Source organism: Sus scrofa, chromosome 6 (assembly GCF_054392235.1).
Source record: "Sus scrofa isolate SSC_HxYL_T2T_F1_AM1 chromosome 6, Sscrofa_HxYL_maternal_Yorkshire_Landrace_v2.0, whole genome shotgun sequence".
Taxonomy (NCBI): domain Eukaryota; kingdom Metazoa; phylum Chordata; class Mammalia; order Artiodactyla; family Suidae; genus Sus; species Sus scrofa.
In genome coordinates this window covers 140,113,815-140,139,042 of record NC_139388.1, presented here as the reverse complement: position 1 = coordinate 140,139,042, position 25,228 = coordinate 140,113,815, and the positions used below count along the sequence as shown (strand labels likewise).

At 38.0% G+C, this 25,228-nt stretch overlaps 1 protein-coding gene across 16 annotated transcripts in view; it reads right to left on the bottom strand.

The window, feature by feature from the left end:
- ZZZ3 (zinc finger ZZ-type containing 3) overlaps window positions 1-25,228 on the bottom strand; it is a 135,836-nt gene that overhangs the window by 59,195 nt on the left and 51,413 nt on the right. For 11 of the 16 annotated variants that reach the window (XM_005653415.4, XM_013996150.3, XM_013996149.3 and 8 more), the window contains one exon: window positions 22,757-24,312. In XM_005653415.4, coding sequence (XP_005653472.1) covers window positions 22,757-24,261 — 1,505 coding nt within the window. In that variant the 5' untranslated portion in view covers window positions 24,262-24,312. Of the gene's footprint in view, window positions 1-22,741; window positions 24,313-25,228 lie in introns of all 16 variants that reach the window. The other 5 variants (XR_014807918.1, XR_014807919.1, XM_084964634.1 and 2 more) reach the window with 1 other exon arrangement.

The following is a 25,228-nucleotide window of genomic DNA, read 5'->3' as shown; positions in this document are numbered from 1 at the left end:
AGATGTAAAATACAATAGCTGAAATAAAAATTTGATTAGAAGCAGCCAACAGCAGAATACGGGAGACAGAAGAACGAATAAGCGAGGTGGAGGAGAGCTTAGTGGAAATCACGAATGCAGAACAGAAAAGAGAAAAAAATTGAAAACAAATGAAGAGAGTCTCAGAGAACTCTGGGACAATGTTAAATGCACCAACATCTGTATTATCTGGGTGCCAGAAAGAGAAGAGAGAGAGACAGAAAAAAATATTCGAGGAGATAATAGCCAAAAATTTCCCTAACACAGGAAAGGAACCACACACTCAAATCCAGGAAGCGCGAGTACCATATAAAATAAACCCAAGGAGGAATACCCTGAAACATATATTAATCAAACTGACCAAATTTAAAGACAAACAAAATACTGAAAGCAGCTAGAGAAAAAAAACAACATAAAAGGGAACCCCAATAAGGTTGTCAGCAGATTTTTCATCAGAAACTCTGCAAGCCAGAAGGGAGTGGCAACATATACTTAATGTGATGAAAGGAAAAAACCTCCAACCAAGATTACTTTACTCAGTAAGGCTCTCATTCAGATTTGAAGGAGAAATCAAAAGCTTCACAGATAAGCAAAAGCTAAGAGAATACAGCACCACTAAACCAGCTTTACAACAAATACTAAAGGAAGTTCTCTAAGCAGAAAAGAAAAGGCCACAACCAGAAACAAAAATACACAAATGAGAAGACCCACCAGTAAATGTACGAAATCATACATGCACAATTCTGCCACCAAAATCAGAAATCATGCGAAGAGGTGGGTACAAATGCACAACACTGGAGATGCACTTGCAATTAAGAAATCAACAACGTGGGAGTTCCTGTCGTGGCGCAGTGGTTAACAAATCCGACTAGGAACCATGAGGTTGCGGGTTCGGTCCCTGCCCTTGCTCAGTGGGTTAAGGATCCGGCGTTGCCGTGAGCTGTGGTGTAGGTTGCAGACGCGGCTCGGATCCCACGTTGCTGTGGCTCTGGTGTAGGCCAGTGTCTGCAGCTCCAATTCGACCCCTAACCTGGGAACCTCCATATGCCGCGGGAGCGGCCCAAGAAATAGCAAAAAAAAAAAAAAAAAAAAAAAAAAAAAAAGAAATCAACAACTTAAAACAATCTCATATATATACATAGGCTCATATCAAAACTTCAGGGTAACTGCAAACCAAAAATCTACAATTGATACACAAACAAATAAGAAAAATCAACTCAAATTCAACACTAAAGAGAGTCATCAAACCAGAAAAGGAGAGAACAAAAGAAGAAGGGAAGAAAAAAGAGCAACAAAAACAAATCCAAAGCAATTAATAAAATGGCAATAAGAACATACATATCAATAGTTACCTTAAATGTTAATGGACTAAATGCCCCAACCAAAAGAAATAGACTGGCTGAATGGATACAAAAACAAGACCCATATACATGCTGTCTTCAAGAGACCCATTTCACTTCTAGGGACACATACAAATTGAAAGTGAGAGGACAGAGAAAATATTCCATGCAGACAGGAATGAAACGAAAGCTGGGGTAGCAATATCATATCAGACAAAAATAGACTTTAAAATTAAGAATATTTTAAGGGACAAGGAAGGTCACTACATCATGATCAAAGGATCAATCCAAGAAGAAGATATAACAATTTTAAATATCTACACACCCAACATAGGTTCACCACAATATATAAGGCAACTGCTAACAACCTTAAAAGGACAAATCAACAATAACACAATCATAGTGGGGGACTTGAACACCCCACTTACAGCAATGGACAGATCATCCAGACAGAAAACCAATAAAGAAACACAGGTCCTAAATGAGACATTAGACCAGACAGACTTAATACATGTTTATAGGACATTCCATCCAAAAGCAACAGAATACACATTCTTCTCAAGTGCACATGGAACGTTCTCTAAGATTGGTCACATCCTGGGCTACAAATCCAATCTTGGTAACTTTAAGAAAATAGAAATCACATCAAGCATCTTTTCCGACCACAACGCTGTACAACTGGAAATCAAGAACATGAAAAAATCTGCAAAAAACACAAACACATGGAGACTAAACAACATGCTACTAAATAACCAATGGATCACTGAAGAAATCAAACCTCCAACAAATAAAAGTCCAGGATCAGATGGCTTCACAGGCGAATTCTATCAAACATTTAGAGAAGAACTAGCACCTATTCTTCTGAAACTATTCCAAAAAGTTGCAGAGGAAGGGACACTCCCAAACTCATTCAGGCCATTCAGGCCACCATCACCCTGACACCAAAGCCAGACAAAGATACCACAAAAAAAAAGAAAATTACAGGCCAGTTTCAGTGATGAACACAGATGCAAAAATCCTCAACAAAATACTAGCAAACCGCATCCAACAATACATTAAAAGGATTGTACATCATGATCAAGGGGGATTTATCCCAGGGATGCAAGGGTTCTTTGATATCCACAAATCAATCAGTGTGATACACCACATTAACAAACTGAAGAATAAAAGCCATATGATCCTCTCAATAGACACAAAAAAAGCCTTTGACAAAAATCCAACACTTATTTCTGATAAAAACCCTCCAGAAAGTGGGCAAAGAGGGAACCTACCTCAACATAATAAAGGCCATATATGACAAACCCACAGCCAACATCATTCTCAATGGTGAAAAGCTGGAAGAATTCCTGCTGAGATCAGGAATAAGACAAGGATTCTGCTCCCGCCACTACTAGTCAACATAGTTTTGGAATTCCTAGCCACAGCAATCAGAGACGTAAAAGAAATAAAAGGAATCCAAATTGGAAAGGAAGAAGTAAAACTAACACTATTGGCTGATGACATGATACTATACCTAGAGAACCCTAAAGACTCTACCAGAAAACTGTTTGGGCTCATCCATGAATTTGGCAAAGTCGCAGGATACAAAATTAATACACAGAAATCAATGGCATTTCTTTCTTTTTTTTTTTTTTTTTTGTCTTTTTTGTTGTTGTTGTTGTTGTTGCTATTTCTTGAGCTGCTCCCGTGGCATATGGAGGTTCCCAGGCTAAGGGTTGAATCGGAGCTGTAGCCACCAGCCTACGCCAGAGCCACAGCAACGAGGGATCCGAGCCGCGTCTGCAACCTACACCACAGCTCATGGCAACGCCGGATCGTTAACCCACTGAGCAAGGCCAGGGATCGAACCCGCAACCTCATGGTTCCTAGTTGGATTCGTTAACCACTGCGCCACGACGGGAACTCCTCAATGGCATTTCTATACACTAACAATGAAAGACCAGAAAAAGAATTAGGGAAGCAAACCCGTTTACTATTGCATCCTAAAGAATAAAATACCTAGGAATAAACCTACCCAAAGAAACAAAAGACCTGTACTCTGAAAACGGTAAGACGCTGATGAAAGAAATCAAAGATGACACAAACAGATGGAAAGATATACCATGCTCTTGGATTGGAAGAATCAATATTATCAAAATGACTATACTACCCAAGGCAATCTACAGATTCAATGCAATCCCTATCAAATTACCAAGGACATTTTTCACAGAACTCAAACAAAATATTTTAAAGTTTATCTGGAAGCATAAAAGACCCAGAATAGCCAAATATATCCTAAAAAAGAAAAACAGAGCTGAAGGAATCAGGCTCCCTGACTTCAGACTATACCACAAAGCTTCTGTCATCAAAACCATATGGTACCGGCAAAAAAAAAAAAAGAAAGAAAGAAAGAAATATGGATCAGTGGAATAGGATACAGAGCCCAGAATTAAACCCACGCACCTACAATCAACTAACCTATGACAAAGGAGGCAAGAATATACACTGGAGAAAAGACAGCCTGTTCAATAAGTGATGCTGGGAAAACTGGACAGCCACATGTAAAAGAATGAAATTAGAACACTCCCTAACACTGTATACAAAAGTAAACTCCAAATGGATTAAAGACCTAGATATAAGACCAGATACTATAAAACTCTTAGAGGGAAACATAGGCCAAACGCTCTCCAACATAAACCACAGCAATATCTTCTCAGATCCACCTCTTAGAGTAATGACAATAACAAAAATAAATAAATGAGACTTAATTAAACTTAAAAGTTTCTGCACAGCAAAGGAAACCCTAAACAAAACGAAGACAACCCACAGAATGGGAGAAGATATTTGCAAATGAATCGACTGACAAGGGATTAATCTCCAAAATTTATAAACACCTTTTGCAGCTCCATACCAAAAAAACAAACAACCCCATCACAAAATGGGCAGAAGATCTAAACAGACAATTCTACAAAGAAGACATACAAAGAAGACAATTCTCCAAAAAACACATGAAAAGATGTTCAACATCACTCATTATTAGAGAAAGGCAAATCAAAAACACTATGAGATACCACCTTACACCAGCCAGAATGGCCATCATCAAAAAGTCTACACACAATAAGTGCTGGAGAGGGTGTGGAGAAAAAGGAACCCTAGTACACTGTTGGTGGGAATGTAAATTGGTGCAACCACTGTGGAAAACAGTATGGAGATTCCTCAGAAAACTAAAAATTGAATTACCATTTGATCCAGTGATCCCACTCCTGGGCATCTATCCAGAGAAAACCATGCCTCACAAAGACAGGTGTACTCCAATGTTTCTTGTAGCACTATTTTCAATAGCCAAGACATGGAAACAACCTAAATGTCCATCGACAGAGGAGTGGGTCAAGAAGATGTGGTACATATACACAATGGAATATAACTCAGCCATTAAAAGGAACGAAATACTGGCATTTTTAGCAACATGGATGGACCTAGAAATTATCATGCTGAGTGAAGTCAGTCAGACAACATCAAATGCTTTCACTGACATGTGGAATCTGAAAAAAGGGCACAATGAGCTCCTTTGCAGAACAGATACTGACTCACAGACTTTGAAAACCTTATGGTTTCCAAAGGAGGCAGTTCCAGGAGCAGGGGGATGCGCTGGGGTTGTGGGATGGAAATCCTATAAAATTGGATTGTGATGATCATTGTATAACTACATATATAATAAATTCACTGAGTAATAAAAAAAAGAGGAACTCCCATAAAGATTGCTACAGTGGGTACACCGTTTTATTTTACATTCCCACTAGCAATGTATGAGGGTTCTCATAATCCATTTTATAGATATCTAACTAATCAAGAGTACAATTTGACCCAAAACACTAAACAGTCCATAATGGGCATGTTTTGATGGCACACATTGTCCACCACCTCTTTTCATATCCTCGCAGAAAGGGTATGCCAAAACAGACTTTGCCTTCAACCCTGCCCCACCTTCCCCAACAGTAACTCCATCCCTACCATTGATAATTTTGGCAGAAATAGAAACCTGATCCAGGAGAGTCACTCTACTGCAAAGTCAGTAACTAGGTTTTCTTTAGAGAAGGCAAGCAGCTCTGCAGAAGAAAGATCATGTAAAACAGGGACCAGGGCAAGCACATGGGAAGTCACTGCCATCTGCAAACTGAAATTATGGGGGCAAAAAATACTCCTAAAAAGAAAAAAACCACGGTCTGCAATGTATAAAGAGAAGCAGAAGAAAGAGAGTATAATCTTGAATACTGACAGGTTACAATTTCACAGGGACTGGTTAGACTTTATTTCCTGACCTTGGATATTCATAAGACTGTCTACTATTAATTTATTTATTTAGGCTGCACTGGTGGCACGTGGAAGTTCCCATGCCAGGGATCAAATCCAAGCCAAGCTGTGATCTTATATCACACACAGTTACAGCAATCCTGGATCCTTAACCCACTGTGCTGGGCCAAAGACTGAAAGCATACTACTAAGAGATAATATCGGATCCTCAACCTGCTGCATTGGAGCAGGAGCTCCACTACTATCTACTTAAAATGAAACTTTTTTCTTATTTGACATAGTGTGAATGGTTTTCTGATTCCTGCAAGCAACAACCTCTTAGTAAAACAAGCTCTGACTGCCTTGACTTTTTCTTGGTAGTTTTAAATAACAAAAAGAGGTTCCTTACTAGTTACTGGAATTCATACTGAATACTTTCTGAAGAGCCATACATACAAAGGCTTTCACAGGGAGGTTTTCTGGGGGTTTTTTTCCAATTTTTTTTTTTTTAAGGCCACACCCATGTCTTATGGAGGTTCCCAGGCTAGGGGTCAAATCAGAGCTGTTGCTGCTGGCCTACACCACAGCTCACGGCAACGCCGGATCCTTAACCCATTGAGCAAGGCCAGGGATTGAACCCACAATCACAGGGAGTTTTTGAACGAATGTGTGTTATTCTTTTTAATCCACACTTTCATAGCCTTGCAAATAATGTGGGTTTTTCCTCCTCCCTAAAGACTCTACGTTTCTTATGGTAATAAATCTCAAAAGATAACCTTTCTTCAACTTGTTCTTAGTACCTGTTTTTAAATATATTTCACAGAATTCTTGAGTTTTCCCTCTTAAAATAGCAAGTTGAATGCAACTGTGTTGTGGTCAATATTATAAAATCTGAAAAATCATCTAGAAAAAAACCTTGATGACCAGTCAGATCAAGATTCACATACTTCCCCCACTTATCTAAAAAGTTAATCTTCCATTCTGGAATTGCAAATATATTAAAGTTTCAAATAATTGACGCAAGCTAGCAATTTCTAGTTATAAACTAATACTGTAACAGGCAATACACCTCAAATATAAGCAAAGTACATATCTGTTAAACTATCTGATCATCTCAGAATAACTTCAAAGGCACAGGACATGCCTTGTCATATTTAATTACTTCCAGTATCTACTAAAAATTATGAGTTTGTACAGAGAAAGTTGAGTAATATCCTCTGATAAAAATCTTATAAATAGTAAGAAAGATACACATAATAGGGACACACATTTTCTTTCAAGTCCTTCAATTCAATAAATACAACGCCGACCAAGTTCTTATCATTCCATGTGCTTTCTAAAGCTTAGTGGCAAAACCCATGGATTGTAATATTGTATTTGAAACCATATAAGACAATCTGATCATACCAAACTTGTAAATTTGTTTTATAATACAATGACTTACTCTCTTTTTACTCTACTATTAGCAACTGAGCTTACTTTTTTATATGGCCATGTAAAAACGTTAATTTAACCAGGTACTATGTTCACGAAAAGATCCCTAATGGTAATAAACACCCTTTTGCCTCCCACCCGCTCCCACTGTTGCTCCCCAATTCCTGAGTTTAGTGAATTATGTGAATGATTATGTATGTTATTCAGTTTTTTATGAAAATCTAAACTCTAGACCTTTTAGGAATTTCTTTTTAAAAAAAAGAAATCATCACTAATATTAACTCCATAAATACAGAATTTAAAAAGTCAAACTGGGAGTTCCCAGTGTGGCTCAGTGATAACACACCTGACTGGTGTCCATGAAGATGTGGCTCCAATCCCTGGCCTCCCTCCATGGGTTAAGGATCTGGTGTTGCCCTGAGCTGAAGTGGAGGTCACAGAATCTGCTCAGATCCCACATTGCTGTGGCTATGGCCAGCAGCTATAGCTCTGATTCAACCCCTAGCCTGGGAGCTTTGATATGCCGCAGGTGCGGCCACACAAAGCCAAAAAAAATAAAAATAAAAGTCAAACTGATGGTATAAAAAATGTTTAGTATGAAAAGCATGCCAAATTCTTCTGATATTTTCAAAGCAGGATAATGCTTGACATTTCATCAACCAACTAGAAAGGCATCGATCCTTCAAGGAGCTTGAGGTTTACTGTATGGTACATGCTTACAGGAAATTATAATTTGCTATGATAGAGTATACAAGGAGCAATTAATCAGGCTCGGGAAGATAGGAAAGATTTCACAGAGAATATAATATCTAAACTGAGAAAGTCTTCTTTCTCCCCTTGCAGTACAAGGATGGAAGGTAACCAAAGAAATGGAGGTAAGGGTAAACCACAGCAGGCAATCAGGCATAGGAGAAATTCTAAAGTGAAAGAACATGATAATCAAGGAACTTAAGGTATAATTTGTTTCAAACATTGAATGAGAGGCAGAAAGTAGGAGAGTATTTTAAAATCATGCGGTAATTTGTTTTAAAGAATAGGTTTTATTCTAAAGAAATTTACTCCAACTACCTTACAGGAGTCTCTTGGGCAAAAAGTGCACTAGCGTCACAGAAAGCAATTAAGGAAGCATTTCCAATAATCTAGAAAAGGAGAGTGGGGCGTTAATTTAAGAAAGTGGCATTAATTATAAAGAAATGAAGTTGAATCGATGCTGGTAGGAGAGGAGAGTGTGGTAAAGAAGTAACTGAAGAGAGAGATGAGACTAAGATGCTGGAGTACAAGGACTGTAGCTCACGTTTTCTCATAACAGCAACAAAATTATTACCAACTGCTGAACAACCTTCAACAAAATAGACTAGAAACTATCAAAACAAGATATCCTACTCCAGAACACAAAGAGGAGGCCACATTAAGACAGCAGGACAGGGTGGGCAGCCCACAGACTAGAAACTAACTGTATCACAGAGCTTCAGAGTGAGAATTCTGAGCACCATGTCAGGTTCCCATACCTGGGGATCTGGCCTTGGAAGAAGGAGCCCCCAGCGCATTTGGCTTTGAGGGCCAGTGGGGCTTGTGTGCAGGAGCTCCACAGGACTGGGGGAAAGAGAGTCTCCATTCTTAAAAAGCACACACAGGCTTTCAAGTGCACTGGGTCACAGGACAAAGCAGACTCCACAGGAATCTGGGTCAGACCTGACTGCAATTCTTGGAGGATCTCCTGGGAAATCAGGGGGTAAATGTGGCTCATCAGGGAAGGACACTTAAGGCAAACGTATCAGGAATAATCATCAGTGTGTGCTCCTCTGAACATGGCCATTATGGAAAAATCTGGTCCCACCCACCACGGCTGAGAGGCCCCAGGCCAATCAATATCCAGGTGGGAACACAGCCTCACTCATCAGCAAACAGGCTGCGTAAAGACCCACCAAGCACACAATCACCTCTGATTTCACCTAGAGACAAAGCCCCACCCACCAGAGGGATAAGAATCAGCTCCATCTAACAGTGGGCAAGCACCAGTCCCTCCCATCAGTAAGCCTACAACAAGCACCCACACCAACTTCAGCTAAAAGGGGAGCAGACATCAGAAGCAAGAGAGACTACAACTCAATAATCTACAAAGAGGAGACCACATCAAAAATCTATACAAAGTGAAAAAGCAGAGAATTATGATTCAGATAAAATAACAAGAAAAAAACAGAGGAAAACAGATAAGTGATCCGGAGATTACAAATTTCCATGGAAAAAACTTTAGACTGATGACAGTGAAGATGATTCAAGATATTGGAAATAAACTGGAGGCAAAGACTGATAAATTACAAGAAACACTGAGCAAAGAAATACAAGATTTAAGGAATAAGCAAGCAGAGATGCAAATACAATAACAAATAAAAAATGAACTAGAAACAACCAACAGGAGAGAATACAGTAGGCAGAAGAATGAATAAGCTAGGTGAAGGAAAGACTAGTTGACCTCACTGATGCAGAGCAGAAAAGAGAAAAAAGACTGAAAAGAAACAAAGACAATCTAAGAGAACTCCGGGACATTGTTAAACACACTGACATCTGTATTATAGGGGTGCCAGAAGGAGAAAAGAGAAAGGGCCAGAAAAAATATTTCAAGAGATAATAGCCAAAAAGTCGCCTAACATGGAAAAACTCAAATCCAGGAAGCAAGAGTACCACATAAAATGAACCCAAGGAGAAACACCCCAAGACACATATTAATCAAACTGATGAAAATGAAAGACAAAGAGAAAATACTGAAAGCAGCTAGGGAAAAGGAACAAGTAACATACAAGGGAACCCCAACAAGGTTATCGGCAGATTTTTTTTTTTTTTTTTTTTAGCAGAAACCTCTGCAGGACAGAAGGGAGTGGCATGATATACTGAAAGTGATGTAAGGAAAAAACCTCCAACCAAGATTACTCTACCCAGCAAGGCTCTCATTCAGATTTGAAGGAGAAATCAAAAGCTTTACAAACAAGAAAAAGCTAAGAGAATTCAGCACCACTAAACCAGCTTTATAACAAATACTAAACGAACTTCTCTAGGTAGAAAATAAAGGCCACAACTAGGAACAAAAATATTACAAATGACAAGGCTCACCAGTAAAAGCAAATATACAATAAAGGTAGGATAGCATCCAAAGACAAATATGCTATTAAAAGAAGGAATCATGAGAAGGAGAGGGTACAAATGCAGGACAGTGGAAATGCACTTGCAATAAAGAGACCAACAATTTAAAACAATCTCACACACACACACACAACACAACCCTATATCAAAACTTCAGGGTAATCGCAATCCAAAAATCTGCAATAGATACTCACACAAATAAGAAGCAATCCAAATACAACACTAAAGATAGTCATCAAACCACAAGAAAAGAGAACAAGAGAAGAAAGGAAGAAAAAGAACAACAAAAACGAATCCAAAACAGTTAATAAAACGGCAATGAGAACATAAATATCAATAATTACCTTAAATGTAAATGAACTAAATGTCCCAACTAAAGACATAGATTAGCTGAATGGATAGAAAAACAAGTCCCATGTATATGCTCTCTTCAAGACACCCATTTCAGTTCTAGGGACACATATAAACTGAAACTGAGAGGATGGAAGGAAATGTTCCAAGCAAATGGGAATCAAAAAAAGCTGGAGTAGCAATACTCATACCTGAAAAAATAAACCTTAAAATAAAAAATATTATAAGAGACAAACAAAGAAGGACATTACATAATGATCAAAAGATCAAGCCAAGAATATAACAATTGTAAATATATATCCACCCAACATATGATCACCTCAATATATAAGGCAATTGCTAAAAAACTTAAAAGGAAAAACTGACAAGAACACAGTAAGAGCAGGGGAATTTTAACACCCCACGTACAGCAAAGGACAAATCATCCAGACTGAAAATCAACAAGAAGACACAGCCCTTAAATGATGCATTCAACCAGATGGACTTAATAGATATTTCTAGAACATTCCATCCCAAAGCAACAGAATACACATTCTTCTCAAGTACACACAGAACATTCTCTAGGATAGATCACATTCTGGGCCACAAATCACACCTCACTCAATCTAAAAAATTGGAATCAAATCAAACATCTTTTGTGACCACAATGCTACAAGACTGGAAATCAAGCACAAGAAAAAAATGCAAAAACAGGAGTCCCTATTGTGGCGCAGTTGTTAAGGAATCCGACTAGGAACAATGAGGTTGCGGGTTCGATCCCTGGCCTTGCTCAGTGGGTTAAGGACCTGGCCTTGGAACCTCCATATGCCTAGGAGCAGCCCTAGAAAAGGCAAAAAAAGATTTAAAAAAAAAAAAAAAGGCAAAAACACAAATATGTTGAGATTAAACAACATGCTATGAAACGCATGCTAAACAACCAATGGATCACTGAAGAAATCAAAGAGGAGATTTAAAAATACCTACAAGCAAATGACAATAAAGACACAACAATCCAAAACCTATGGGATGCAGCAAAAGCAGCTCTAAGAGGGAAGTTTACAGCAACACAAGCCTACCTCAGCAAACAAAAACAAAAAAGCTCAAATAAACAACCTAACTTTATACCAAAAGCCACTAGGCGGAGAACAGACAGGACCCAAAGTTAGCAGAAGGAAAGAAATCATAACGATCAGAGCAGAAACAGAGGAAACAGAAACAAAGAAAACCATACAAAATATCAAGGAAACTCAAAGCTGGTTCTCTGAAAAGATCAACAAAACTTATATAAACTCTTAGCCAGACTCTTCAAGAAAAAAAGAGAGAGGACTCAAATCAATAAAAGTAGAAATGAAAAAGGAGAAGTTACAACAGACATCACAGAAATACAAACGATCATAAGAGACTACTACATGCAACTACATGCCAATAAAATGGACAACCTAGAAGAAATGGACATAGTCTTAGAAAAGGACAATCTTCCAAGATGAAAGAGAAAAGATGCACAGACCAATCACAAGTACGGAAACTGAAACTGCGACTAAAACACTTCCAACAAACAGAAGTCCACCACCACATGGCTTCACGGGTGAATTCTATCAAACACTTAGAGAAGAGCTAACACCTAGCCTTCTGAACTCTTCCTAAAAGCTGCAGAGGAAGGGACACTCCCTAATTCAATCCATGAGGCCACCATCACCCTGATACCAAAACCAGACAAAGATACCACAAAAAAAAAGAAAATTACAGGCCAGTTTCACTGATAAACACAGATGCAAAAACCCCCACAAAATACTAGCAAACCGAATCCAACAATACATTAAAGGGACTGCACATCATGATCAAGTGGAATTTATCCCAGGGATGCAAGGATTCATCAGTGTCTGCAAATCCATCAGTGTGATACACCACATTAACAAACTGAACAATAAAAACTATAGGATCCTCTCAGTAGAGGCAGAAAAAGCTTCTGACAAAATCCAACACTCATTTCTGATAAAAACCCTCCAGAAAGTAGGCATAGAGGGAACCTACTTCAACATAATAAAGGCCATATGTGACAAACCCACGGCCAACATCATACTCAATGGTGAAAAGCTTAAAGAATTCCCAGTGAGGAGTTCCCATTATGGCGCAGCAGAAACGTATCCGACTAGGAACCACGAGGTTGCAGGTCTGATCCCTGGCCTCACTCAATAGGTTAAGGATCTGGCATTGCCATGAGCTGTGGTGTAGGTCACAGACACGGCTCAGATCCTGCATTCTGCAGCTGTGAAATAGGCCAGCAGCAGACCTGGTTAACGACTAGAACCCTAGCCTTGGAATCTCATATGCCACAGGTGCAGCCCTAAAAAGCAAAAAATAAAAAATCAATTCATAAAAAAGAATTCCCACTGATATCAGGAACGAGACAAGGATTCTGCTCTCATCACTACTATTCAACATAGTTTTATAAGTCCTAGCCACAGCAATCAGAGAAGTAAAAGAAATAAAAGGAATCCAAATTGGAAAGGAAGAAGTAAAACTATCACTGTTTGCAGATGACAAAACACTATACCTAGAAAATCCTAAAGACTCTACCAGAACACTGTTCAGGCTCATCCACGAATTTGGCAAAGTCGCAGGATAGAAAATTAAAACACAGGAGTTCCTGTTGTGGCTCAGTCGTTAGCGAATCCGACTAGGAACCATGAGGTTGCGGGTTCAATCCCTGCCCTTGCTCAGTGGGTTAAGGATCCGGTGTTGCTGTGAGCTATGGTGCAGGTCGCAGATGCGGCTCGGATTCTGCATTGCTGTGGCTCTGGCGTAGGCCAGTGGCTACAGCTCCGATTGGACCCCTATCCTGGGAACCTCCATATGCTGTGGAAGCGGCCCAAGAAAGGGCAAAAAGACAAAAAAAAAAAAAAGAAAGAAGAAAGAAAGAAAATTAAAACACAAAAATCAACTGCATTTCTATATACTAACAGGAAAAGATCAGAAAGAGAAACCAGGGAAACAATCCCATTTACCACTGCATCGAAAAGAATAAAATACCTAGGAATAAACCTACCTCAAGAGACAAAAGACCTGTACTCTCAAAACTGTAAGACAGGAGTTCCCGTCGTGGCGCAGTGGTTAATGAATCCGACTAGGAACCATGAGGTTGCGGGTTCGGTCCCTGCCCTTGCCCAGTGGGTTAAGGATCCGGCGTTGCCGTGAACTGTGGTGTAGGTTGCAGATGCGGCTCGGATCTCGCGTTGCTGTGGCTCTGGCGTAGGCCGGTGGCTACAGCTCCGATTGGACCCCTAGCCTGGGAACCTCCATATGCCACGGGAGTGACCCAAGAAATAGCAAAAAGACAAAAAAAAAAAAAAAAAAAAAAACTGTAAGACGCTGATGAAAGAAATCAAAGATGACACAAACAGATGGAAAGACATACCATGCTCCTGGAGTCGAAGAATTAATATTATCAAAATGACCACTCTACCCAAGCAATCTACAGATTCAATGCAATTTCTATCAAACAACCAAGAACATTTTTCACAGAACTCAAACAAAATATTTTAAAGTTTGTCTGTAAGCATAAAAGACCCAGAATAGACAAAGCCATCCTGACAAAGAAAAATGGAGCTGAAGGAATCAGGCTCCCTGACTTCAGACTATACCACAAAACTTCAGTCATCAAAACCATACGGTACTGGCAAAAAAACACAAAAAAAAAAAAACAAAAAAAGAAATATAGATCAGTGGAACAGGATAGAGAGCCCGGAATTAAACCCACGCACCTACAATCAACTAACCTATGACAAAGGAGGCAAGAATATATAATGGAGGAAAGCAGTACCTTCAATAAGTGCTGCTACATGTAAAAGAATGAAATTAGAATGCTTCCTAACAGCATACACAAAAATATTAACAAAATGGATTAAAGACCTAAATACAAGACCGGATACTATAAAACTCCTAGAGGAAAACATGGGCCAAATACTCTCAGACATAAACCATAGCACTATCTTCTCAGAGCTACATTTAGAGTAATGACAATAAAAACAAACAAATGTAACCTAATTAACTTAAAAGTTTCTGCACAGCAAAAGAAACCCTAAAGAAATCTAAAAGACAACCCACAGAATGGGAGAAAATATCTGCAATGAAGTGACTGACAAGGGATTAAACTCCAAAATTTATTAATAACTCCTGTAACTCAATACCAAAAAAAAAAAAGAACAACCCCATCACAAAATGGGCAGAAGATCTAAACAGACAATTCTCCAAAGACATACAGAGGGCCAAAAAACACATGAAAAGATGTTCAACATCACTCCTTATTAGAGAAAGGCAAATCAAATCCACTAGGAGCTACCACCTTACACCAGCCAGAATGGCCATCATCAAAAAGTCTACAAACAAGAAGTGCTAGAGAGGATGTGGAGAAAAAGCAACCATACTGCTCTGTTGGTGGGAATGTAACTGGTGCAACCTTTATGGAAAACAGTGTGCAGATTCCTCAGAAAAACTAAAAATAGACTTACCATTTGATCCAGCAATCCCACTCCTGGGCAACTATCCAGAGAAAACCATGACTCAAAAAGATACATGTACTGCAGTGTTCACTGCAGCACTATACACCCTAGCCAAGACATGGAAACAACCTGAATGCCCATCAACAGAGGAGTGGATAAAAATGATGTGGTACACATACTCACTGGAATATTCCTCAGCCATTAAAAGGAAAGAAATAATGGCATTTGTGGCAACATGGATGGACTTAGCAATTGTCATACTAAGTGAAGTTAGTGACACAGTGAGACACCAACATCATATGCTATCATTTATATGTGGAATCTAAAAAAAAAAGGATACCATAAACTTCTTATCAGAACAAATACTTACTCATAGACTTTGAAAAACTTAAGGTTTCCAAAGGAGACAGGTTTGGGGGCGGGTAGGGATGGGCTGGGAGTTTGGGATGGAAATGCTCTAAAATTGGATTTTGATGATCATTGTACAACTGTAAACATAATAAAAATTAATTGAATAAAAATGAGGTTACATTTTTCTGGACTAAGCAAGTAAAAGACACACCAACTAAGTAAAAAGATGGTGTTGAATACTGGGTGTGTGTGGAAGAAGCAATGATAGGTTCAACTTTAGACATGTTCATTCCACTGAGGTTCTGTGAGACATGCAAATGGGGATATCTTATAAGCAGTCTGAAGCTCAAGAATAATCTGACTGAAGATGTAAATTTAGAAATGTATCAGTATACAGATGCTAATTTCATAGCAATGAGAATGCCCTGCGAGCGGGTGCAAAATAAAAAGTAAACAACTAAAGCCTGAGCAGAGCCAAAAGGAATAGGGAGAGAAAGAGAATTCACAATTATATATATGATCCGATATATAGATATTTATACATTCAGAACACCAAAGAAGAAACAAAAAGGAAAAGACAGAAAACAGAAATCTTGGGTCTTTGGCTGAACATAAAACTGCATGTATAAAACATCCAATTACCAGTGTTCTCACGAGGCTACAGTCATTGATGTTTCAAAGTGTCAGGGTAAAGGTCTTTTTAAATAAGACACCAGAAAGGCTATGCCATAGAAGTGAAGCTTAACTAGTCCTAGAGTACAGGCTACTCTTGACTTCCCCCTAACAAAGCTAAAAGTGTAAGCTTTATTAGGACCAAGGTAATTACTAAGTAAATCAACTATCTGTCAGATCAAATTTCAACACTTTTAAGAGAAAGAAAACAAAATCAGACCCTCAACAACATATAGTGTCCACCATACAAATATTACTGGACATATGAAAATAAAATCATAACACACTAAGGAGCATGCTGCCTAATTAGAGAACTCTGAATAAATTACTCAGTCTACTCTCACCACTTTACAAATAAAATCATATTAAAGAGACAAGTAGAAGCAGCTTTCCACAAGAATATGAAGGAGGAGTTCTACTGGTTAAGGATGCAGTGTTGTCACTGCAGTGCTTGGGTTGCTGCTGTGTCGAGGTTCAATCCCTAGCTCCTGGGAGCTTCCATATGCCATGGGTGTGCCCCAAAACAAAAAACAAAACAAAACCAAAAAAAGAATGCAAAAAAAATAGTGTTAGATTCCACTGAAGAAAGAAGGAATGGAGGCGTAGGGGAGCAGGAGTAGAAAGGTCACAAAACATATCTTCCCACTTACTTTATAATACCTGGTGATATGAATCATCACATAAACAGTACACATAGTATATAGTCTACTAGTATGTAAAAATGCAACATTTTTAGCCTACTATAAAAATTATGGAAACAAAGCTCTTGCAACTATAGGCTAAGTTCAACTAATCTTAAATAAATGATTATCTTAGATGGGTTTTATTGCCAATGAGTATCAATTGCCATATATTAAAAAAACAATTACTGTTTATCCAAAATTTAGATATCCAGTAACCTACATAAGACACAGCTTCCAAATTAGAAAGGGAGCAAACAAGAAAATACACTATTAAAACAAACATCCTATGAACTAATGCTTTAATTACTCATTACAAAAGAAATTCCTCAGTGCATCACTTAAGAATTATGAGACAATTCTGACAAGTTTGGTTATTCTGATTTCCTAGTATAAAGAAAACTAAAAGGAGTCAATTAGAAGGGAAGACAATTATTAGAGGAAAGTATCACGACAGCACAAGTGACTAATGAAAGCCAACCAAAACGAAGAAAATTTTAAGAAACCATAGAACTTAGAAAAGAAGCCAAATTATAAAAACATAAAAAGGAGAGAAGCCCAAGCCATTTAATACAGGTGAAAACAGACTGGGCAGAGAAAGTATCACTGTATAACCTCTGTCAGCAAAGATGACCCTAAATCAAAATGGAAAGGTGGGAGTTCCCGTCGTGGCTCAGTGGTTAAGGAGTTAACGAATCCAACTAGGAACCATGAGGTTGCGGATTCAATTCCTGGCCTTGCTCAGTGGGTTAAGGATCCGGTGTTGCTGTGGGCTGTGGTGTAGGTTGCAGACACGGCTCGGATCCCGCGTTGCTGTGGCTCTGGCGTAGGCTGGTGGCTACAGCTCCGATTAGACCCCTAGCCTGGGAACCTCCATATGCCACGGAAGCAGCCCAAGAAATGGCAAAAAGACCAAATAAATAAATAAAACTTAAAAAAAAAATGGAAAGGTTAAATTATACTTGAGTATAAACATACTTGGATTACAGCTGAGTCACTTTTAGAAACCACTGAGTCATTTTCAGAAATCACTGACATCAGCTGAAATAAAAGATGCTGGTATTCAAATGGAAAAACAAAGAGTTTGCTGAATATTTTGGTAAGTCAATGGCTTATTCCACTTAGCACCAAATATTTTATACTTGGGACAGTTATCTCCCTCCTCCCATTAATCTTTGTGCCAAAGGCTGGCTCTTGCATTCCACAGCCACTTCCCATGAGTTGAGAAGATACACCAAGCACGAGTTTTCCCTAGTAAAACTTCTGGCTTTAAGATACCTAACTGCATTCTAAACTATCCCTCACAAAGTTTTTTGTTTTGTTGGAAATTATCCAAATCCTCTATTTTAAGTCATGTGGTAGCTGTAGTTTTATTTCTCCGTTTGTACATGGTAGTTTATCCTTCAGAGACACACTAACAAAACAGTCTTTAACAATGGATATGAAAGTATTTTATTTAATAAACACTTACTTACCTATAATGCTGATTCTCTGATAGATAAAACAAGATAATGACAGTTACAGAGCTTAAATTTGGGCTAACAAATTTTCAAAACTGAGTATCTGCTCCATGAGCCTTCTCAACTTAGAAACCCCTCCAAGTCCATGGAATAAATCCTTATTGGATGAGGTAACTAAATGTAGTTCAGACCATCAATTATAAGACAGAAGTTCTAATATCATTTCTACCTGGAATCCATCATACTTTAAATAAATAAAAACCTTAATTATGAGTTAAGAAATGGGGACTGTATATTGCCACCAATGTTGTCTACTTTCAAGTTGTTGTAGATGTCAAGTGAGAAACTAGATGAACTGCTTTGAAATTAAGAAACAGTACAAACGTAAAATTATTTTATCCAGGGCAGGAAAATTCTTAGTGCTTTCTAAGCAAAATCCATTCCTAGTCCTGGAGTTTACTGGCCCCTTAGAAGAAATTATCTTGACAAACAGTAAAAGTAGGAGTTCCCATTGTGTCTCAGGGGCAATGAGCCTGGTTAGTATCCATGGGGACGCAGGGGGTTCAATCCCTGGCCTTGCTCAGTGGGTTAAGGATCCAGCGTTGCTGTGGGCTGTGGCATAGGCTGGAGGCTATAGCTCCGATGTAACCCTAACCCTGGGAAGTTCCATATGCCATGGGTGTGGCTCTAAAAAGACCAAAAAAACCACATATACACACAAAAAAACAATAAAAGTAGTAGGAAGTAGTGAATCCAGAAGAACTGATTTTTCTTCGTAGTTTCTGAAACTGATGAAGTATCAAATAATTCATCATAAGCATTGTGCAACAAAAGGACATAAATTTAGTACAACAATGTTTTCAGAGAAACAAGTTTGAAACTACAATTCTTATAACATTCCTTAGTATGGTTTGAAAATAAGATACTTATCTAAAGACTACATGAGCAGTAACTATCTCACTTTTATACTTTATCTAGAAACTTATAAATTGGTATAAACGTTAGCAATTTTAAGACCTCAAAAAATCTACAAACCTCAAATCTGACTTTTCACCTGTTCATGAAAGCTTACATGTAGCTATTCAAGACCCTTCAATTACAAATGTATTTAAGTATTCTTATCCAATGACAATTCAGAGGCAACTAACCACATCACGTTTTCCTTTGAAAATTTATTTTCCATTGATTGCCTTGTGAACTGAAAAGCTCTGAACATTAAAGCCCAGGACCTAAATTCTTCCATACTTGCTCTCTTCAGAGTCAGAACTTCAAAACTTAGAGGTCATTTGCAGTGCTTCTGATTTTAAATCAGCAAAAGGTCAATTCCCAAACAGAAAGGGCAACCCACAGTTAAGCACATGATCTGAGTCAGTCCAGTTATTCAGGCCAAAAAAGGGGTCATTAAAGTGGTATTATCTACCACTTTAAGACTCTATCAACCTTGAAGATGAGAGTGTCTTGAGATAAAGGATATTTCTTTTTTATTCCCCACCCTCTAAGAAGGCACATTCCAGGAAAATAATCCACTGCTGGAATCATGCCAGAGAAGAAAATATTCTTTAGTCCCTTGCTCACATTTGAAGTTCTCCACTAGAAAACTTAACACATAAAAGCACACTGTAGGTTTATGTGCTGGAGAAGAGGGATGACAGCTAGAGCCAAAACACCTGCAGGTTCACTTCTCGGGCCTCTGGCCTAATTACCATGAATCAGATCCAAGTTTAAGACTCTATACATAACATCTTTTTAAGCATTTACAAGTGATTAGATGACCCCATATAAGCTACCCTTGCAAACAAGATGGATAAACCATAAGATAAATGTTAGGATAAAAAGGCTGCTGATTAAATGATCAATGTTAATTCAAAGAAGAACTACAACTGGTATAAAGAAGAGCTATGTCCTCCTGGCTCCAGACAAAGAACTATGTCACACTCAGTACTTTCTATTCATAATATATTTTCTAAACTGGCTATCAGAAAGTATTTATTCCAAAGTTGTGGAGATCTGTGTGTGCAGGAAAATAATCCATCTTAAGTGCCTTTTTTCTTCTTTACTCAAAACGCCTTTTAACATTTTCCTACTGCCAGAAATTTACTTGAGAATTTAAAGCACTAGACAGGTATCATCATGCTCTTTTTAACAGTGACAATTAGGTAAGAAGAGTCAAAACTTTTTATCTAACCATCTCTCGGCTATAGATAAAAAGCATAAGAATAGGAATTTTACTGAAAGAGATAACATCTGATATGATCAAATGCCTCCTCCGAATTTTCTTTAAATTATCTCTAACCAAGACACCATCAAGATGCTTCCTCTCCATCTCACTTTTCCCAATTTGCTTCCTTTTGTGGGGGGAGTTAAAAGTGAAGTGTCAAAAGGTGCCATTTTCAAAAGACTTGGAACAAGGCAAAAAAGCAAGAAGGAATGATTTCTTTTGCCCAAAGTCACTCAATAAGACATTAACTTAAACTTGAGAACACCGTCCTTAACTACCATCCAAATTCCAAAGGACACTGTATAGCCTAAGGAACCCATGAAACTGCACTGCTCTTTAGGTTTAGGAATATGGACCTCACTCTTCAAATGTTATAGCCACTATCTTTAGATAATTGCTTTTATAGGAATATCATCATTCAGAATCAACAGAATAGCTCTTACAAAAAAAGGTAACGTAATGTATCATTAATAGCCATCATTAATAGCCAACTTCTGGGCCTTAGTAAGGTTATTAATAAGAGAGCATCCCTTTTGCCAAAGAAACACTAAATAGCAAAAAATAGAATAGAATATCATTTTGTAAAAATGCACGTTTCCTGAGTTTTTACTATTTCCCCAAGACATACACTCTGCTTCCTGGTGCCTATAGAAAAACAGCTCAACTTTTGAAAACTGATAAGAACTCAACTTATCTCAAATTGAGTTATTTTTTCATTTCAAATTGGACATCGAACATTTCAAATACATGAAAATACTAACAGTTCCACAAAACAAAAGAGCGTAATGCCCAGATAAAATGTATATTAAACATATACAACAAGGACCTACTGTACAGCACAGGGAACTATACTCAGTATCTTATAATAACCTATAATGGAAGAGAATGTGAGAAAAGAATATATATATTTATTTACGTGTATGACGAATCACTTTGCCATACACTTGAAACTAACACATCATAAATCAACTATATTTCAATAAAATTTTTAAATGCTATTTATAAAAAAAAAGAAAGAAAATTTTCAGAAAAGAGACCTATGCTAAAAGGCCACCATGTTATCATATACAAATCTGAATTACACATAATCATGGCAAAAAGACTAATATATTCTACAACCAGGATTGGATACTCTCATTGGATACATACCAGAATCTGAGAACTGTCACAACAAAAACTATACAAAGGTTCCTCAAATCAGTATTTTTCCTTTTGGCCATGCCCCCAGCATATGGAAGTTCCCAGGTCAGGGATCAAACCTACACCACAGCTGTAACCAGAGCCACGGCAGTGACAATGCCAGATGCATAGGCCACTGAGCCTCAAGGGAACTCCACAAATCAGTATTTTTACACAGCCTATATAATCTGATTGTGATATCAATTAAAAAGCCTATTTTATAGAAGAAAAAGTGATTAACTTATATATGTTAAGTCTGATCATATTTATGATAAGCACTTTTGTTAACAGTTCCTTTTAGGATGATTTAGACATAGTTAGCTCCAATTCATTCATATTACTGCCCAGACTACTTTAAAGACAATCTAAGCAAAAATGGGATACATCTGGACATTGAATTCTTTATTTTAAAAAGTGCCTTTATCACAAAGGTTGAGAACTGATAGCATTTCAAGATAATCTTCTCTTATACTTTAGAATCAGGAAAAAGCTGTCTCAAATGCTTTATGTAAACTATAGAGCTGACTAACTTACTAATTAGCTAATTACAACATACAACTAGCTGTCATAGTATTAACAGTAATATCTACTTCTCTACATCACTAAAGTCAAATACGATGCTTAAGGCATAATTTTTAAATCAAAACTTTTAAATGGAAATTAGATATAAGTAACTAAGATAAAAGTAGATTTGCAGCTTGCCAGATTTCCCTTATCTGCATGATATCTATGCACTCATTAATTATTTTATATTATCTGGAAGGCATACACTTCGTAAAGCTTGACAACTAAAAGTCAAAGTTTACTGTGATAACTAAAGATGTTTCCATTTTATAAATTAATTCGAATGGTGTGACACTTACTTAAAAAATAAAAACACCATCAACCACGTTTCCACATGTCTTTTCTACCTGAGACATGTGAAATATCAAAATCAGAAAACCATATCATCATTGAAAAGAGTAATAAAGCTGAACACTAACTAATTAGTCTTTTTTTGGGAGATCTGTTTTTTAAAGTTGAGAATATCATTATGTTAAACCCAGAATTTCAGCTAAAGAATTAATTTTAGCTGTAATTAAGATGTTATAAATAGTTATGAATAGATACGGAAAACTTAGGGAATAATAAACAAAGCAGAATTCATGGTTACCATATTTACACATACTCTTTGTTGTGTTTCAGTGCCACATGATCTGATTCAAAGTAATAAACATCAGGATCATCATCTTCCTCTTCCGTAGCGTGCGGATTGGCACTCTCTTTGGCTGGTGGCAAATGTCCAATATTGAGTCTTGCCTCCGAGGACGACTTACTTAGTCCTTCACTCCCATAATTTTCAGAGCCACAACATATCCCTTTTTCATTCTGAGAAATTTCATCAGGATTTGTGAGAGACTCACTTATATTATCACTAACACTTGCATTTGTTTCATTGGGATTAAGATTATTCTCCTCAAATGGTCCATTCTCTCTGCAAGGAGAACTGTTCTTAGTGGGACTACCTCTGGTAGGGGCCGCCCTCCGTGGTGAAGTTCTCAGAGTATACCGATGTTCTTGAGGTTCCGATAAAGACATCATTTGAGCTGAAACACAGTCTAGAACAGAAGACGATTCTGGTTCTCTGGAGACTGGCATACTCTCGAGACTTGTGTCCAGGGCGTTACTGGTGTTTTCATTACACTGCTCTTTTGAGGCACTGCTATCTCCCACCACATCTACTTCCTCCTCAGAATCCCTTAAAGATGAATGAATTTCAGAATAGGGGCCTGTAGCTGGCTCAGTAGTCAGCTGATTAACATGTTCCACAGGCAGGCAGGCAGTTACTATTTTGTGGTCCTCCAACTTGACCTGCACTTCTGAATTTGTGCAAGGCACGTTATGGTCTATATAACTGTCCTCCTTCCTACCATCAAGGAACATTGAAGTGTGGGTATCCGAATCCCCATTTTCAGCTACTGATTTTTCCTGCAACACATAGGAACCAGTGCTATTTTGTTTAGTGTTCCCATCGGGCTGACAGTCATCACAGTTTATAACAGCTGAATCACTGTCATCAACACCATTGACAGCCAAATAGCCTGTGATTTCTTCAACTACTGCAGAGTTAAGTGGCCCTTCCTCACTGACATTCACCTTTTTAATTTCCCTTTTCTCACAATCATCCAGTATAAGACATCGACAAGCTCGTTTAGTCCCTTGAAAATCTGCATCATTGTCCACTACTGTACTTCTCTGTTCTACTGACTCCTTGTCTGATTTTATAGGTGAATCTTCTTCTGAACTGTTTGGAGCTTCAGATCTAAGACAACGCTTAATTCTTTTTAAAACTGGTGAAACAGGTTCTGTTTGCCTTCTCTCACAATTTTCTACAGCCTGCCTTTCTATGATATCTTTTTCTGAAGAAGGAAGTCCTCTTTTCCTAGGGCTTACCCATGATTCTCGAGTACTTTGCTGTTTTACATCAGTAGTTCTTCCATTATTATTTCCTTTCTGAACTTGCACAGGCTCTGGTCTCTTCTTTGGTGATCTTGATCGTACTTGAGAATGAGAAGAGATTTCTTCGGGATGAGCAATGCTACGATTCCTTAAAGTTCTACCACAAAAAGATTCATCCAAGCCGTTTAACCCCACTGTTGATCTTGTAACACGAGTAGATCGGGAAGCAGCCATACTATGGCAAGTCCCTACAATACGGTCATCATGATCCACTCATTGGGAAACCTTCAAAAATGTAAACAAAATAATGAGAAAAAGGTAATAGTTAATACACCTAAACATTTCCAAAAGTGATAATAATAGCTAACAATTACATGGTACTTAATACGTTCCAGGAACCATTCTATAGTCTTTAAATATATTAATGCATTTAAGTCTACTGACAATTAGAAATAGGTGCTATTATCGTTCCTATTTTATAAACGAGGATACTGAGGCACATACAATTTATGCAATCTGCCCAAAGCCACACAGCTTATAAACTAAGGCAGGTCTCTAGATTCTATGCTATGAACCTTCCTCGCTATGTATCTGCCTCAGATATAGAGGGGCAAAGGGCCCAGAAAGAGCTCTCTCAAAGACAGGATTTCACCTTGGTTATTAAAATAATAATCTTGAATTTATAGAGCAGCTATCGCAAAAGCTGTCCCAATCACTTCTCATGTCTTCTCAAAACACTTTTAGGAGGTGAAAGATAAGCTGTACTCTTCTTAATTCACTTTGATAACAAATCACGTGGCATCCAAAAAATTTGGTCTGCAGTAGAATGTTTTAAAATTAAGGAGATGGGAGTTCCCGTCGTGGCGCAGTGGTTAACGAATCCGACTAGGAACCATGAGGTTGCGGGTTCGGTCCCTGCCCTTGCTCAGTGGGTTAACGATCTGGCGTTGCCGTGAACTGTGGTGTAGGTTGCAGCCGAGGCTCGGATCCTGAGTTGCTATGGCTCTGGCGTAGGCCGGTGGCTACAGCTCCGATTCAACCCCTAGCCTGGGAACCTCCATATGCTGCGGGAGCGGCCCAAGAAATAGCAACAACAACAACAACAAAAAAGACAAAAAAAAAAAAAAAAAAAAAAAAAAAAAAAAAAAAAATAAAATAAAATTAAGGAGATGGACAGAAATCACAATCCTAGCTTGCACTT